The 18,706-nt window shown below is 41.6% G+C and overlaps 1 protein-coding gene across 3 annotated transcripts in view; it reads right to left on the bottom strand.

Annotated features, from left to right (window-relative positions):
• LOC122553352 (ribosomal protein S6 kinase A5) overlaps positions 1-18,706 on the bottom strand; it is a 235,604-nt gene that overhangs the window by 45,598 nt on the left and 171,300 nt on the right. For all 3 annotated transcript variants that reach the window (XM_043696941.2, XM_087989593.1, XM_087989592.1), the window contains one exon: positions 2,289-2,372. In XM_043696941.2, the coding sequence (XP_043552876.1) occupies positions 2,289-2,372 (84 nt within the window). The remainder of the gene's footprint in view (positions 1-2,288; positions 2,373-18,706) is intronic.

Here is an 18,706-nt window from a genome sequence, read left to right as displayed (position 1 = left end):
CCCGACTAAAATCAATCACAGGAGTGACCAACCAGAGAAAACTCACCATAGTGAATGGAATGAAGGCAAGGTTCTTAAGCTGCCTTTTTGCCAAGCTAACCAAGTCTTTGTACTGGGGTGAGGGGATTGTGAGGAAGACAAAACCTTCAAAGTCAATAAAGAGAGCCCAGGGGCCACAAGTATGTTGGGTTGTGCCTGGGGATGGGTGGGGGGAGGGGGCAGTGTGACAAGGTGATGTGAAGGGAGACAGTGAGGCTTTAAAGGGGCTGAGGGGTTTATGGGGAGGTTGCAGGCAGCAAGGAGTTTGAAGAGATGCTGCAAAGGGGTTGGTGAGGGAGAGAACAGGAGGCTGTAAGTAGGGATGGGACAAAGAGGGGCTGGTCAACAGGTATGGGAAAGCGGGAATTTGCAAGGGATCAGGAAGGAAATGGAGGCTGCAACAAGGGTTAAGAGTTAGAGGGAGCAAGAGATGAGAGAAAGAGGCAGCGTGCAAGAATTGGGAAGTGAAAGGAAGGGGGCAAAGAAATCAGAACAGTGGGGAACCTGTGGAACGTTGTTTATAGAGCATGCATTTGTAATAATCAATTGTTAAATTTAAATCTGTGAATCAGATCTGATAATCAATAAAAAGGTAGTAACTGCTTAGTTACAATGTTCCACCTTTGTACATATGTAACAGAAACACTGTAGCTGTGACTTATCAGGCTGTAGGAGATGTGTAAGGGCAATTCTTTTGTGTTAATTATTTTGAATGAGAAAACTTTAACAACTTAGACTTGTTGCCTTGTGCCAATTTAAATAGTATCTAAGAAATTAATGCTTACTTATATGCTTTAGCTTTAAGTTTAATTTTTTTTAAGTATATAAATTATTCTGGATGTAGGTTTGCTCGCTGAGCTGGAAGGTTTGTTTTCAGACGTTTCATCACCATACTAGGTAATATCATCAGTGAGAATCCGGATGAAGCACTGGTGGCATGGCCCGCTTTCTATTTACGTGTTTAGGTTTCCTTGGTTTGGTGATGTCCTTAGTTTGGTAAGTGGGATCCAAGTCAATGTGTTTGTTGATAGAATTCAGATTGGAAAATCATGCTACTACTGAGAGCGGGTCATGTCTTTTTTGTGGTTCATGTATGTACATGAACATCAACTAGCCACAAAAAGACATGACCTACTCTCACTAATATCCTTACATGCAGATGAGGAAGGACACCACTTCGACTGGGGCAACACATCCATCTTGGGACAAGCCAAACAGAGACATGCATGAGAATTCCTAGCAGCATGGCATTTCAACCGGAACTCTATCAACAAACACATTGACTTGGATCCTATTTACCACCCGAGAAAAATAACAGGAAATGGCATAACCACAGGAAATGATGTCACCACAGGAAATGACATCATCAAACCAAGGAAATCTAAACACATAAATAGAAAGCGGGCCAAGCCACCAGGGCTTCTCCGGAGGCTCACTGATGATGTTACCTAGTATGGTGACGAAACATCTGAAAATGAACCTTTCAGCTCAGCGAGCAAACCTCCAGAACCTCAATCTCAGCTACAAATCTTCTCAAAACTCGCTAATGTAAATTAATTCTTCTAATTCTGCTTCTGTGTACCCTATTCTTTTCATACAAATATGCTATAAGTCAAAACAAATTCAAAGGTAATGTTCTACATGAGTGCATATCTAATAAATGAATTGGACAGAATGAGGGAGTAGCTCCCAAACACCAAAACAGAGCCCCAATAATCAAGTTGCAACGCTCAAGAAAAGCCCTCAAAAATAGTTTGTGCCCTGCCTCAGTCAAGTCTCATTTAAAATATTCACAAACATTTCTGCCTCATCCTTGTTCACTATTTTTCAGTGATTACTGTTCATTTAGACAAAACCCAATGATTAACAGCAGTTGCAGTATTTTTGTTTTCCTTTTTGATTATTAACAATGATTATTTATGGAATGGAGTTCTTGTTCCTTAACTGAAAGGTTCAACATTCAATTAAAAACCTTCAGAACCAGTTTTGATGTTAATGGGTTTTTGTTTTCATTAAAAACTGTGAAGCTGTGTTAATAATTAACTTCTAATCTAATGTATTTTGTTCACCCCCACTTGCTGTGCTAGATGTTAGAGATTGTGAAAATTGCAATGCTATAGATATAAAAGTACGAAATTCCTTCTTAAGAACAGACATTAGGGTCTGAGCAGTACGACTGGATGACCATACTGACTATTAAGCCAAATTACTTTGTCAACAGAGAGCAAACTTCTGCAGAGAGTATATACCTTATCATGTCCTGCATCTCCACCTTGAACAATTTCTGGAGCCATGTACTCTATAGTACCACAAAAGGAATATGCTCGTTCATTCTGGAGTTAAAATAGAAATGTGAAGAATGAAAATCAGAACGTGAATACCTGTTTCAAATTGAAGAACAATTTTAAAACTATCACAAGATTCTTTTCATAACCTAACATGCTACAGAAACAATCAAACGACCTAGTCATAGTTCGTGTCAGCAAACTCTTCTTCCACAGAATGAAAATTGAAGATGAATAACAATCCCTTAAATCTTAAAAGCATTAGCTAATTTCTGATGTGCAGAGATAAATTTGCATTTATCTTTGGGTTTGGAACCATACGATGTCTTTCTTGCTTTTATCTTGGTCATGAGATAAAGCTCAAGACATTCTGTGGTCTCTGTATAAAGCCAATAAATTTAAATCTCTTTGATTTGGATAACATGTTGACAATTAGTTTAATTTATCTGTCAGGGTTTAGCATCCATAAATTTAATGAGATATGCTTAATTTGCTCAGCTTCTTTTATTCCTTCTTGGGTGCACACATTATGTTCGCTCGCTTATCTTCACCCCACTCAAATATTCTGATTCCCCTTAAAAACTCTAGTTGGAACTGGGTGGCGGAGGGCCCCCCTGGACTTTCAAATTGGCACAGACTAATTATGGAATGTATTCCCCTTGACTTCCTTACAAATATGGTGCACCGAAAGACCGAATTATTTTATAAAATATGGCAGCCCTTTTTGAATTACATAAATACAGATATTTCGGCTATCCTAACAAGGGCTTTTATTTAATTGAGACTACAGACCTGGCTGGTCCGCGGCCCCTCGGGGGAGGAATCCCGCACGAATACGGGTTTTATCATATCTGATGTTAACACATCCCGAGCATGTAAGAGACTTAAATATACACCCTGGTTAGTTGTAGGTTAGATTAGTAGATAGTTGAGTTTTGTTTGTTTGTTTTTTTTTTCTTTTCGGTTTTTTTTTGTTGTTTTGTTTTTTTTGTCAAATTTTGGCTATTGTATATTTGAGCTAATTGTATATCAATGTTTATATCTGAGAGTTTTGTTTATTTTTGTAAACTTGTAAAAATGTTAAATTTCTAATAAAAATATCTATAAAAAAAAAACTCTAGTTGGATTTCCAGATCTGGAATTTCTCAGACTGCTGGCACCGAGTCAAAGAAAGATCTAGTCCTAGAGTAACCAGTTTCAAGATGCATGCCGGTTCTTCAATGATCACATTAATTATGAAGAAATCCCTACAATTATGATACATTAGTTTCAAGTTTATCAAAGGAAAAAAACACCAATCAGGGTGACTGCAAGACCAGCTACTTCTTCTTAGCTCACTAGTCAATCACTCATCAAACCAATGGTCCCAGTTATGGCAAAACCATGATTCAAACACAAGAACTACACATCAGCAGGATTTTCAAGCCAAATCATAAGTTAAAGGAAGAGGAATGCTGGTAATACTCAACAGCTTTTCCCTCAAACTCCTCGTACTCAATTATGTTATATGCCTACCGATGTTTTAACACCACTGATCACCCGTCTTCAGTCACTTGAAGTTAAGATTAAATCCTGACCTGAAGTGACCATTGGCCAGTGAAAGTGTGGCACCAAATAAAGTCACCTCATTGTAATTGAACTCTCCAAGTTTATTCTAAATTGTTAAGGATGTGCCGTAAGTGCTTTTTCTAGCTGTCCATTCAAACACAAAAAGAGAAATCCAAAAAAATTTTATATAGCACCAAGCCAAGTCTGTACAAGAGATAGCAAATCGAAGAATGTCACATTACAACACCATTTCACGGATTTGAGTTAAGAATTTAAAGACACACACACGTATAGAGATCACTGTTAAAATGCTTGTGGGTTAAGAACTGATGATCACTCGCATGTAAGAAACGGATGTGTTTATTGCAAGGACAGTTATTTTACAAAGGAATTCAACATGTGGTTTTCCTCAGTTCGTTCTCTTGGCTGCAGTACTTCAGTTGCATAAATGAAGAATCTTATGCTTTGAAGAAGTTCTTGTATTCCTGAACTTGTTCACTTAATGATTAGCACATTGAATGGATGATTCCTTTTGCAAACCTCAGCTGTGACTAATAAATAGTGGTTTATATGGATGTCTGAACAAGAACTAAGTACTGCAATCTAAGGAAATGTTAGACCTCAGAAAGATACATGCCACATTATCTTTAATTACAATCTAGAAGGGACAGGAAGTTGCCTTGTCGCTAGACACAGCAAAAAAGGAAAGAGAGAAAACACATCAAAATATAAAAATAAGCTATGAAATGGAATCCAGATTTTGTTGTATGGATTGGACTTGGTTAAAGTGTTTTTTAACATTTGGCATGTTGAAGCAGGCATCCCAAGTTGTAATGTAGATTTTGGAAAGGCCAACCTGTTTGTACGATTGGAAAGCAAGTTTTTATCCAAAAAAACTTTGTTTCCTGAATAAACTAGATATAATGGCACCTTAATTACCATAACTGCAGACTGCAACAACCGCTTGTCATTGTTGTTTCACCTCTTCACCCCTAGTGTCACTTCCAGTCTCTTCCTCTGTCCCTCAGTTTAATTTATATGTCCACTTAAAGCTGTACACGAATGAACGTCAGGATTAAGTGGTATGCCAGATTCTCCCAATGGTTATTTTAACTGTTTTGTTTTGGTTCAAATAGAACACTTTACATTTGACAAAATAACATACAGTAAAGGGCATAACCATTAGGAGGACTAATTTACAGAGGGATCTTGGGGTGCAATCCATAGAAGTCTAAAGCTCCCTGAAAGTGGCAACACAAATGGAGAAGACGGTAGAAGGCATACAGCATGCTTGTTTTCATCGGTTGGGGCAGTAAGTATAAAGTTGATAAAGACATGTTGCAACTGTATAAAACTTTAGTTAGGTCACATTTGGATGTTGTGTGCAGTTCTGGTCGCCGCACTAGACGAGGGACGTGTAGAGTGCAAAAGAGGTTTACCAGGACGTTGCCTGGATTGGATTGTATTAGCTATAAGGAGAGTTTGGACAAACCTGGATTGTTTTTGCAAGAGTATCGGAAGCTGAAGGACGACCTGATAGAAATATATAAAATTATGAGAGGTATTATAGGGTGGACAGTCAGAACCTTGTTCCCATGGTGGAAATATCAAATACTATGGGGTATAGTGAGAGGGGAAAAGTTTAAAGGAGATGAGAGGCAAGTTTTTTTACACAGAGGGTGGTGGGCACCTGTAGAAGTAAATGCAATAGCAATGTTCAAGAGGCATTTTGACAGACAAATAAACAGGCAGGATATAGATGGATATGGACCACATGCAGACAGATGGGATTAGTTTAGAATGGCATCATGGTTGGAGGAGATATGGTGTGAAGAAGGGCCTGTTCTTGTGTTGTACTATTCTATGTCTGTTGTTACCACAAAGTTAACATGAAAAATGTAGATACAAGGACGAAGTATTTAAGCTCAGGCAGAGTTAATTATTTGAAACTAAAATCAGAAATGTGATTTAAGATTAGGAAATTGTTAAATGTTCTGGCTTAGTGCAATTGCTCTATTCTTGGTATAGAAAAAGCAAATTGACCTCATATCTCCAAATACATTGCAAGTTGAGCCTGCTTTCAAAAAATGGAGTCCAACACTTTTAGTAATCTCTAGGCCAAACTGACTACTAGCGGCTAATTAACAAGTTTACCATTTGGAATGAACTACGCACCTGTGATGTTCCATTTCACCATATGTTTTCTTTAAAATAACTCAGGAGCCGCTGGCATTGACACCAGTAACATCCATCAGACAGACACTTAAGGGATGGATAATAGACATTGCAGCCACCAGATTTATTTAGCATGTTAGTACCAATGGGAAAAATGGAGAATAAAGCTGCATTTGAGTTAAAATATTTTAATGATATAAGTTATGCCTGATTTATAATCTGAATCTGTACTCGTGACTACTTTCACTTCACCCAAATGCCACACAACTGAATGTGCTATCTCCAGGCACAGCTAAATCTCAATGAATACAATCGATTTGATTTGGTTTGATTTATTGTCACGTGTACCTCAGTACTGTGAAAAGCTTTGTTTGCAAGCAGTACAGGCAGATCATAGTAAACAAGGGCATACAAATCGCAGGGTTAAAAAGAACTTGGAAAAGTGAGGCATACTGGCTACACCAGACAGGCTGTGCCTGAAGCAGATCATCATTAACAAGATCAACATTATTTGAAGCTGGAGAGTCCATTCACCAGTCTAATAATGACAGGGAAGAAGCTGTTCTTGAAACTGCTGGTGCGTGTTCAATCTTCAGATATCCTGACCGAATGCTATTCAAAGTTTAAGTGCTGACAACGTGATTATTTAAAACACATATCATTATGCTATATTTGAAAATAACACATCAGAGGTCCATGTATAATGATAGTATGTGTTCTTATGTTGCAATGACGAACATTTTGAGAGGTTTTGCTTCTCAAAAAGAAAGAAAATGTAAGATTGTTGAATTGAAGTGATCCCTGTAGTGGAACTGAAAAGATTATGTCCACAGCGTAAGAGTGAATAATTACTCCATTATGGTAGTGGGGCTACTGGGGAAGCTGGGAGAAGGAGCAAGAAAACCATGAATATAAATCCTATACTTTTGGAATTAGGTAAAATCTAGATTGTAAAATAAGCACGTTGCAAATGAAATTCATTTCTCCATGGTCCTGTCAACTTAAATTTGTTTTAAAAGTTTCTCGCACAATACCCATTCAGTTTGCCTGCAACTTGGAAATCTCCTCTTCCTGAAACTTCTCTTTTGTAATGCTGTCAGATGCAGCACCTACATTAGGTTTACTGGTGTAGACTCAGCAACATGGCTCAAGGCTTGGCTCGTAGCAAAATACATTTTCAGCGCTGAATACAGACAAATGCATTCCACCATAACTGAAAACACCAAATTCAGCTGTCTACTTCAACTTATTATCCTTTGCTTTTTGAAGATTGGTTATACCTTTCAGAGAATAATCTAAAAGATTTGTTATTTACGTTTGCTCAGATGCAGAGAAACTGTTTTTTGTTTCCTTTTAGAATTGCTTCACTGAAGGATTTTACTCTATTCTTGACAATGACACCTTGTTGCAAAACCATGATGTGGTCTGCTATCTTACAGTTCTCCTGACTGCAGTTACTGTTGAAATAAAAGAAGGAATTCAGGTCACAATTGATTTGAAGGAGAAAGTGAGGAAAGTGCTGGAGATCAGAATTGAGAGTGTGGTGTTGGAAAAGCACAGCAGGTCAGGCAGCATCCGAGGAGCAGGAGCATCAGCGTTTTGGGCATAATCCCTTCTTCAGGAATTATTCCATTTCTGATGAAGGGCTAATGCCCGAAATGTTGATTCGCCTGCTCCTCGGATGCTGCCTGACCAGCGGTGCTTTCCCAGCACCACACTCTCGACTACAATTGATTTGAAAGCAAGGTTGATTAAAATTGTGACAATTTTGATGTAGGTCAATCTTAAAAATATATCTCACATTTTTAAGTAGGTTTACAATCTGTGCCACTCCTGAGTATTAGAGAAAAGTTTTTTATAGGGCATAGGAAAATAGAAACAGGAGCAGACCATTCAGTCCCTTGAGCATGTTCTGCCATTGAATGAGAACATGACCGATATGTGTCCTAACTCCATATACCTGCCTTTGGCTCATAGCACTTGATACCTTTGCTCAACAAATACTTATGAATCTCTGGTTAAAACTAACATCATAACAACGCATTCATTGCTAATTGTGGATAGAGTTCCAAACCTCTTTGTGTGTAGTAATGCTTCCGAGCATCTCACCTTGATGGTCTGGTCCTAAGTCTAAGACTCAGGACACGTGGAGACAGCAGTTAATAAAACATACATTATCTTAAGCCTTATAAATAGGGGCACAGCATACAACAGCGAAAAAATGTATTGAGATTGTACAAGACATTTGTTGAACCTCAGCTGGAGTATTGTGTACAGATGTAAATACTACATCACAGGTAGTTCTGGGATAGCGTGCGTTTTGACAGCTGAAAAATTAGGAAACAGTATATTGCATTACATCCATTGGCAATAGCGTGATTCCAGTGAGGATCAGTTTGCGTGCTTCGTTTTGTGCATGCACCGAAATCATCAGGCCATTCTTCTCGTGTGCCGATGTCCGCGCTTGTGCAATGTTGGTACCGGTCTTTGTGTCATTCTGCGCATGAGGGTAACTAGGGAGAGAATAGAGCCCCTCAAAGATCAGCAAGGCGGCCTTTGTGTTGAGCCACAGAAAATGTGGGAGATACTAAATGAATATTTTGCATCAGTATTTACTGTGGAAAAGGATATGGAAGATATAGACTGTAGGGAAATAGATGGCGACATCTTGCAAAATGTCCAGATTACAGAGGAGGAATTGCTGGATATCTTGAAACGGTTAAAGGTAGATAAATCCCCAGGACCTGATTAGGTGTACCCAAGAATTCTGTGGGAAGCCAGAGAAGTGATTGCTGGGCCTCTTGCTGAGATATTTGTAACATCGATAGTCACAGGTGAGGTGCCGGAAGACTGGAGGTTGGCAAATGTGGTGCCACTGTTTAAGAAGGGCGGTAAAGACAAGCCAGGGAACTATAGACTGGTGAGCCTGACCTCAGTGGTGGGCAAGTTGTTGGAGGGAATCCTGAGGGACAGGATATGTATGTATTTGGAAAGGCAAAGACTGATTAGGGATAGTCAAAATGGCTTTGTGCGTGGGAAATCATGTCTCACAAACTTGATTGAGTTTTGTGAAGAAGTAACAAAGAAGATTGAAGAGGGCAGAGCAGTAGATGTGATCTATATGGACTTCAGTAAGGCGTTCGACAAGGTTCCCCATGGGAGACTGAATAGCAAGGTTAGATCTCATGGAATAAAGGGAGAACTAGCCATTTGGATACAAGACTGGCTCAAAGGTAGAAGACAGAAGGTGGTGGTGGAGGGTTGTTTTTCAGACTGGAGGCCTGTGAATAGTAGAGTGCCACAAGGATTGGTGCTGGGTCCTCTACCTTTTGTCATTTACATCAATGATTTGGATGCGAGCATAAAAGGTGCAGTTAGTAAGTTTGCAGATGACATCAAAATTGGAGGTGTAGTGGACAGCGAAGAGGGTTATTTTAGATTACAACAGGATCTGGACCAGATGGGCCAATGGGCTGAGAAGTGGCAGATGGAGTTTAATTCAGATAAATGCGAAGTGCTGCATTTTGGGAAAGCAAATTTTAGCAGGACTTATACACTTAATGGTAAGGTCCTAGGGAGTGTTGCTGAACAAGGAGACCTTGGAGTGCAGGTTCATAGCTCCTTGGAAGTGGTAAATGGGATAGTGACGAAGGCGTTTGGTATGCTTTCCTTTATTGGTCAGAGTGTTGAGTACAGGAGTTGGGAGGTCATCTTGCGGCTGTACAGGACATTGGTTAGGCCATTGTTGGAATATTGCGCCCAATTCTGGTCTCCTTCCTATCGGAAAGATGTTGTGAAACTTGAAAGGGTTCAGAAAAGATTTACAAGGATGTTGCTAGGGTTGGAGGATTTGAGCTATAGGGAGAGGCTGAACAGGCTGGGGCTGTTTTCCCTGGAGCGTCGGAGGCTGAGGGATGACCTTATAGAGGTTTACAAAATTATGAGGGGCATGGATAGGATAAGTAGACAAAGTCTTTTCCCTAGGATCGGGGAGTCCAGAACTAGAGGGCATAGGTTTAGGGTGAGAGGGGAAAGATATAAAAGAGACCTACGAGGCAACTTTTTCACGCATAGGGTGGTACGTGTATGTAATGAGCTGCCAGAGGATGTGGTGGAGGCTGGTACAATTGCCACATTTAAGAGGCATTTGGATGGGTATATGAATAGGAAGGGTTTGGAGGGATATGGGCAGGTGGGACTAGATTGGGTTGGGATATCTGGTCGGCGTGGACAGGTTGGACCGAAGGGTCTGTTTCCATGCTGTACATCTGTATGATGCTATGTGCCGAAATCTATAGGCCATTTTGCACTTGCGCCAATGTTTGCTGCTGACAGAGCAGCTTTCTGTGAGAGGTACTGTACAGTGAGCAGTTTTCTCACATCATAGAAACCACATGCAGGAATACAGGGGAAAATCAAGAAACTAGCACTGGACAAAAAACAAAAGAACTGCAGACGATGTACATCAGAAACTAAAACAAAAACTGCTGGAAAAGCTCAGCAAGTTTGGCAGCATCTGTGGAGACAAATCAGAGTTAACGTTTCAGGTTTAATCACCCTTGATCAGGTCTACCCTGGAAGTCTGTGGGAACCTTGGGAAATGATTGCTGGGCCCCTTGCTGAGATACCCGTATTATCGATAGCCACAGGTGGGGTGCTAGAAGACTGGAGGTTGGTTAACGTGGTGCCACTATTTAAGAAAGGGGGTAAAGAAAAGCCAGCGAGCCATCGACCAGTGAGCCTGACATTGGTGGTGGGCAAGTTGCTGGAGGGAATCCTGAAGGACAGGAGTTCCATGTACTTGGAAAGGCAGAGGCTGATTGGGGATAGTCAACATGACTTTGTACGTGGGAAATCATGTCTGACTAACTTGATTGGGTTTTTGGAAGAAATAAGAAGAGAATTGACAAGGGCAGAGTGGTGAATGTAATCTATATGGGCTTCAGTAAGGCGTTTCTTCTACGAGAAAGTGAGGACTGCCGATGCTGGAGATCAGAGCTGAAAATGTGTTGCTGAAAAAGCGCAGCAGGTCAGGCAGCATCCAAGGAGCAGGAGAATCGATGTTTTGGGCATGAGCCCTTCTTCAGGCTCATGCCCGATGCTGAAGAAGGGCTCATGCCCGAAATATCGATTCTCCTGTTCCTTGGATGCTGCCTGACCTGCTGCGCTTTTCCAGCAACACATTTTCAGTTCAGTAAGGTGTTTGACAAGGTTCCTCTTGGTAGACTGGTTAGCAAGGTTAGATCATATGGAATACAGAGAAAATTAGCCATTTGGATGCAGAACTGGTTCAAAGGTGGAAGACAGAGGGTGGTGGTGGAGGATTACATTTCAGACTGAAGGCCTGTGACCTGCCATGTGCCACAAGGATCACTGCTCAGTCCACTGCTTTTTGTCATTTATATAAATGCTTTGGTTGTGAGCATATGAAAAATGGCTAGTAAATTTGCAGGTAACACCAAAATTGGAGGTATAGTGCATGGCAAAGAAGGTTACCATCAGAGTACAATGGGATTTTAATCAGATGGGCCAATGGGCTGAGGAGTGGCGGATGGAGTTAGGTTAGATAAATATGTAGTACTGCATTTTGGAAAGGCAAATCAGGCAGGACTTATACATTTAATGGTAAGGTCCTGGAGAGTTGTCCTGAACAAAGAGACCTCAGAGTGAGGTTCATAGTTCCTTGAGAGTGGAGTCCCAGGTAGATAGGATAGTGAAGAAGGCATTTGGTATGCTTGTCTTTATTGGTCAGTGCACTGAGTATAGGAATTGGGAGGTCCTGTTGTCATTGTGCAAAACATTGGTTAAGCCACTTTTGGAATACTGTATGCAGCCCTGGTCTCCCTGCTATAGGAAGGAAAACTTGTGAAACTTGAAAGGGTTCAGAAATGATTTACAAGGACGTTGACAGGGGTTAGATGGTTTGAGCTACAGGGAGAGGCTGAATAGGCTGGGGCTGTTTTCCCTGGAGCGTCGGAGGCTGAGAGGTGACCATATAGAGATTTATAAAATCATGAGGGGCATGGATAGATTGAATAAACAAGGTCTTTTCCCTGGGGTGGGGAAGTCTAAAACTAGAGGGCATAGGTTTAAGGTGAGAGGGAAAAGATTTACAAAGGACCTAAGGGGCAATTTTTTCATGCAGAAGGTGGTGTGTGCTGCCAGAGGAAATGGTGGAGGCTGGTACAATTACAACATTTGAAAGGTATGTGGATGAGTATATGAATAGGAAGGATTTCGAGGGAAATGGGCCAAGTGCTGGTAAATGGGACTAGATTTATTTAGCTTATCTGGTTGGCATGGATGAGTTGGACCAAAGGGTCTGTTTCCATGCTGTATATCTCTGTAACTCTATGATTCTAAGGGTTACTAGACTTGAAACGTGAACTCTGATTCCTCTCCACAGATGTTGCCAGACCTGCTGAGCTTTTCCAACAAGTTTAGTTTTTGGCACTAGATAACAGATAGAGTGCAGGCATGATGGGCCAAATGGCTTCCTTCTACAATGTAATAGCTCTGTGATTCTATGATAGCCACTGGGATATTGGTACTGATTCCATGAGACTCCCAGCTACTCAGGCACATTGTTACATGATGTCCTTCAAATAAGACTTAATTAAAGTCACGTTTCCTTATTGTCATGAAATACACTGATTAGACAGGGCAACAGGGGAATGGTGTGTGAGCCTATTTTTTGAACTGACTTTGGTTTCAAAGTCTGTACTTTTGTGAGCAGTCGTTAACTGAAAGAGATACCAAAACCTCAGAGGAAGTTCAAGCAGGCAGTTTGCGTGTGTGGAATACTGAAAAATAAAAACCTTAAGATCAGGTTGGTAGCAGGGACAGTGAAATGAAATAACGCTATGCCACTGCTTCAGTTATCTTACCAGGGCCACCCATAGTGCACCAGGGTGTTACTGAGTAGTGACTCTGGGGTATCTATGTCATCAGAATGCAGGACTGTCTGAAGTTAAGGAGATTACTGTATCCATGCAACTTTCATTGAGGAAAGCTACTTTTGGAGATGACGTGATGATCAACCTCTGCTTAAAGCAAAGGAGGTAAGCTCTCACTGAGGAAGGTAAAGTTCAACATTCACAGTTCTTTTGTTTTGAATGTATTCATTGTCAAGGACTTTGTCGTAGAAGGCAGTGGCATTTAGAAGGCAGTGGCAGGATCAGACAAAGTCTGTGTGGATTTATGAAGGGAAAATCATGCTTGACAAATCTGCTGGAATTCTATGACGATGTAATTAGTAAAGCTGACCGGGGGAGCGAGTTGATGTGGGATATTTGGATTTACAGAAAGAGTTTGACAAAGTCCTGCATAAGAGATTATTGTGCAAGATTAAAGCACATGGGATTGAGGGAATCCTATTGAGATGGATAGGAAACTGGTTGGCAGAGAGGAAACAAAGCATAGGAATTAATGGGTCCTTTTCAAATTGGCAGGCAATAGCTAGTGGGGTTCCACAAGGATCGATGCTGGGACCCCCAGCTATCCATAATATATACTAATGGTTTGGATGGAGGGAACAAAATGTAAAATCACAAAGTTTGCATATGATACCAAGTTGGGTAGGAGGGTGAACTGTGACGAGGATGCAGAGATCCTTCAGCATGATCTGGACAGGTTGGGAGAGTGGGCAAATCAATGGCAGATGCAGTATAATTTGGATTAGTGTGAGGTTATTCACTTTGGAAGCAAAAACAAGAAGGCAAATTACTACCTGAATGGCTGTAAATTGGGAGAGAGGAGTGTGCGCAGTTTTGGTCACCTTTTCTGAGGAAGGATGCTCTTTCTCTCGAGGGAGTGTAGCGAAGGTTTACCAGGCTGATTCCAGGGATGGCGGGACTGACAAATGAGGAGAGATTGACTAGGTTAGGATTGTTTTCGCTGGAGTTCAGACAAATAACGGGGGGATCTCATAGAGACTTTTAAAATGCTAACATGACTAGACATAGTAGATGCAGGGAGGATTTCCTGATGGTGGATGTGTCCAGAACCGGTGTCAAGGCCTGAGGATTCGGGATTTTCATTTAGGACAGAGAAGAGGAGACATTTCTTCATCCGAAGATTACTGAGCCTATGGAATTCAATACCATAGGAAATAGTTGATGCCACAACATTGATTGTATTCAAGAGGAAGCTAGATATAGCACTTGGGGCGAATGGGATCAAAGGTTATGGGGAGAAAGCAGGATTAGGCTACTGAATTGGACGATCAACCATGATCGTGATGAATGGTGAAACATGCTCGAAGGGCTCAATGGCCTCCTCATTCCTATGTTTCTAATCTTACAAGTCCCTAAGAGGCTTGAATGTTTCAGTAAGGTTACCTCTCATTTTTGTAAATGCAAAATGATGGAAGAACAGATTGGACAGCAGATCTTGGAAATGTGCAGATGTAACAGAGTTGTTGTTATGGGTGACTTCAACTTCCTCAATATTGCTTAGAACCTCTTTAGTGCAGGTGGTCTGGATGGAGTTGATTTTGTCAGGTGTGTCCAGGAAGGATTCCTGATTCAATATGTAGATAGGAGAAAGTGAGGTCTGCAGATGCTGGAGATCAGAGCTGGAAATGTGTTGCTGGAAAAGCGCAGCAGGTCAGGCAGCATCCAGGGAACAGGAGAATCGACGTTTCGGGCATAAGCCCTTCTTCAGGAAAGCCCTTCTTCCTGAAGAAGGGCTTATGCCCGAAACGTTGATTCTCCTATTCCCTGGATGCTGCCTGACCTGCTGCGCTTTTCCAGCCACACATTTCCAGCTCAATATGTAGATAGGCCAACCAAGGGGGAGGCCATATTGGATTTGGTGCTGGGCAACAAGCCAGGCTGGGTGTCAGATCTCTCGGGAGAGCATTTTGGTGGCAGTGACTACACTGCCTCACCTTTACCATAGCCATGGAGAGGGATAGCAGCAGACGGTATGGGAAGGTATTAAATTCAGGGAGGGTGAACTACACTGCTATTGGACAGGAGCTGTGGAGTATAAATTTGGAACAATTGTTCTACGGGAAATGCACAATAGAAATGTGGAGGCTGTTTAAGAAGCACTTGTTGCGAGTGTTGGATAGCTTTGTCCCACTGAGACAGGCAAGGAATGATAAGGTGAAGGAGCCTTGGATGACAAGAAAAGAGGGGCTTCTCATCAAGAGGAAGAAAGAAGCTTATTTAAGGTGGTGGAGGCAAGGAGCTAGCGCAGCTTTCGAGGATTACAGGGAGGCTAGGAAAGAATGCAAAAATGGACCGAGGAGAGCTAGGAAAAGGCACGAAAAAGCCTTGGCGGGATGGATTAGGGAAAATCCAAAGGTGTTCTATACTTACGTGAGGATTAACAGAATGATCAGAGATAGGTAGAGCCGATCAGGGATAGTGGAATCTGAAGAGGTGAGGGAGGCCCTAAATTAGTTTTTTTGCTTCAGTATTCACTAGGGAGAGGGACCTTATTGATAGTGAGACCATCGTGTACCAGGTTAATAGGCTTGAACAGATTGATATTAAGAAAGTGGATTTACTGGAAATTCTGGAAAGCATCAAGATAGATAAGTCTCCAGGGCCTGACCAGATATATCCAAGATTACTACGGGCAGCAAGGAGTGAGATTGCTGCACCTCTGGCGATGATCTTTGCATCCTGAAACCCTGGAACCCTGGAACATTGTGCCCAGTTCTGGTTGCCTCATTGGCAGGATTTTGATGCTTTAGATAGGGTGCAGAGCAGATTCTAGAATGGTGCCTGGATTGGAGGGCCTGTCTTATGAAGAGAGGTTAAGTGAGTTAGGGCTTTTCATAGTGGAGAGAAGAAGTAAGAGAGGTGACTTGATAGAGGTGTACAAGGTGTACTGATGCATAGATAGAGTAGATAGCCAGAGACTTTTCCCCAGAGCAGAAATGGCTGTCACAAGGGGTCATACTTTTAAGGTGATTGGAGGAAATAATAGGGGAGATGTCAGAGGTTGGTTCTTTACTCAGAGAGTGGTGGGTGCATGGAATGCACTGGCAGTAGTGGTAGTAGAGACAGAGAGATTAGGGACATTTAAGTGGCTGCTGGACAAACACACGACAGCAGTAAATTGAGGGGTGTGTAGGTTAGGTTGATCTCAGATTAAGATAAATGCTCGGCACAACATCATGGGCCAAAGGGCTGTACTGTGCTGTACCCTTCAATGTTCTAAACTCCAACAAATCCTAACGCACTCTGCTCCTCTTTGTAAGACAGTCCTTGCATAACCGGGATCAATTTATTGAATCTTCTCTGGACTACATTTAATGCCAGCATATTTTCCTTGTATAAGGGGCCCAAAACAACTCATAGTATTCTTGGCGTTGTCTAATGTCTTGTATAGTTTGAGCAAGACTTCCCTATTTTTGGACTCCATCTCCTTTGAAATAAAGACCAATATTCCATGTTGTATTACCAGCTGAATTTGTATTTAGCCTTTTCAGACTTATGCATGAGGATTTCCAAATCCTTCCGTGCTGCAGCTTTCAATAGTCTTTTCCCATAATGCAGCAGCTTAGTGGCTCAGTGGTTACCACTGTTGCCTCTCAGCGCCATGAACCATGGTACGATTCCAGCCTCAGGCAACTGTCTCTGTGGAGTTTGTACATTCACCCCGTGTCTGCATGAGTTTTCTCTGGCTGCTCCAGTTTCCTCCAACAGTCCAAAGATGTGTAGGCTAGGTGAATTGGCCATGCTAAATTGCTCATACTGTCCGGAGATGTGCAGGCTTGGTGAATTACATAGAACATAGAACAGTACAGCACAGCACAGGTCCTTTGGCCCTTTGATGTTGTGCCGACACTTTATCCTACTCTAAGATCAAACTACCTACCTCTTCATGTTACTATCATCCATGTGCCTATCCAAGTGTCGCTTAAATGTCCCTAATGAACTGACTCTACTACACTACTGCCAGTGCATTCCGCGCACCCACCACTCTCTGTGTAAAGAACCAACCTCTGATATCGCCCCTGAACCTTCCTCCAATCATCTTAAAATTATGCCCCCTCATGATATCCATTTCCACCCCGGGAAAATGTCTCTGGCTATCCACTCTATCGATGCCTCTCATCAGCTTATACTCCTCTATCAAGTCACCCATTACCCTTCTTCGCTCCAGTGAGAAAAACCCTAGCTCCCTCAGCCTTTCTTCATAAGACCTGCCCTCCAGTCCAGGCAAATCTCCTCTGCACTCTCTCTAGAGCTTCCACATCCTTCCTATAGTGAGGGGACCAGAAGTGAACACAATATTCTAAGTGTGGTCTAACCAGGGCTGAATAGAGCTGCAGCTTTTAAACTCATTCCCCCTGCCAATGAAAGCCAATGTTAGTATTCATTTTGAGAGGCCTAGAATACAATATAGGAGTAGGAATAGGCCATTTGGCCCATCCAGTTTGCGCCATAATTCAATCGAGCTGATGTGTTTCTCAACCCCATTCTCTTCCTTTTTCCTTGTAGCAATGGGAAAGGCAGGGTTACAGGGATTGGGGAGGTGGTGGGTCTGGGTGGGATTCTCTTTGGAGGGTCAGTGTGGACTCGATGAGCTGAATGGTCTGATTCCACACAGACATTCTATGATAATATTCTGCTCCTTTGGCAGCACGGTGGCTCAGTGGTTAGCACTGCTGCCTCACAGTGCCAGAGACCCGGGTTCAATTCCTGCCTCAGGCAACTGCCTGCGTGGAGTTTGCACATTCTCCCCGTGTCTGCGTGGGTTCCCTCCAGGTGCTCCGGTTTCCTCCCACAGTCCAAAGATGTGCAAGTTAGGTGAATTGGCCATGCTAAATTGCCTGTAGTGTTAGGTGTAGGGGAATGTGGCTGGGTAGGTTGCTCTTCGGAGGGTCGGTGTGGACTTGTTGGGCCGAATAGCCTGTTTCCACACTGTAAGTAATCTAATCTAATCCTTTATTGCTCCTACCAACATTATGACATTATATTTCATCTGCCAAGTTTTTGCCCACTCTTTATCCATCTGCAGGCTCTTTGTGTTATTCTCACCATTTGTCTTTCCATCTATTTTTGTATCATTTGCAAACTCTGCTATAGGATATTTGCTTCCCTCATTAATATTTAGAATAAATAATTATACACTTTGTTTATGAAGCACTGAACTTTCACCACAATTAAATATCAATCTTTTTGAAATGTCTCATATAAATGCAAGTAAACACATTTCCAGAGAAGCCAGTAACACTCACAGAATTAATTTAAAATGAAACTAAACTGTCCTGTCCTTGCCTTCTTAACATATACACAATATCAAAACATAAATCAGACTTAAGGCTATACATAATTATTTTCACTTTAGAACCCAAGTTTACAAATAACAACAATGTATCATGAACCTTCATCATAATGTTCTGAGATTGGAGTAACTACATAAGAAGTCACACGACACCAGATCATAGTCCCAACAGGTTTATTTGAAATGACAAGGGCTGCTCTTTTGCCAAGTCACTTCACCTGATGAAAGAGCAGAGTTCTGAAAGCTTGTGATTTCAAATAAACCTGTCGGACTACAGAACAACCTCGATTATGTGAATGACATGAGTTGGCAGTATCTTGTTCGGATAATCAAATGATCGGATAATTGAATGTTTGGATAACAGTTTACCCAAGCATCGGGACTTTGAGATCTTGTACGGATAATCCAAA

The sequence above is a fragment of the Chiloscyllium plagiosum genome, unplaced genomic scaffold (genome assembly GCF_037043375.1).
Source record: "Chiloscyllium plagiosum isolate Xiang-an unplaced genomic scaffold, Cpla_swu_hap1 HiC_scaffold_8, whole genome shotgun sequence".
Taxonomy (NCBI): domain Eukaryota; kingdom Metazoa; phylum Chordata; class Chondrichthyes; order Orectolobiformes; family Hemiscylliidae; genus Chiloscyllium; species Chiloscyllium plagiosum.
The sequence above is the reverse complement of the archived record's forward strand: the minus strand, read 5'-3'. Positions and strand labels throughout refer to the sequence as shown.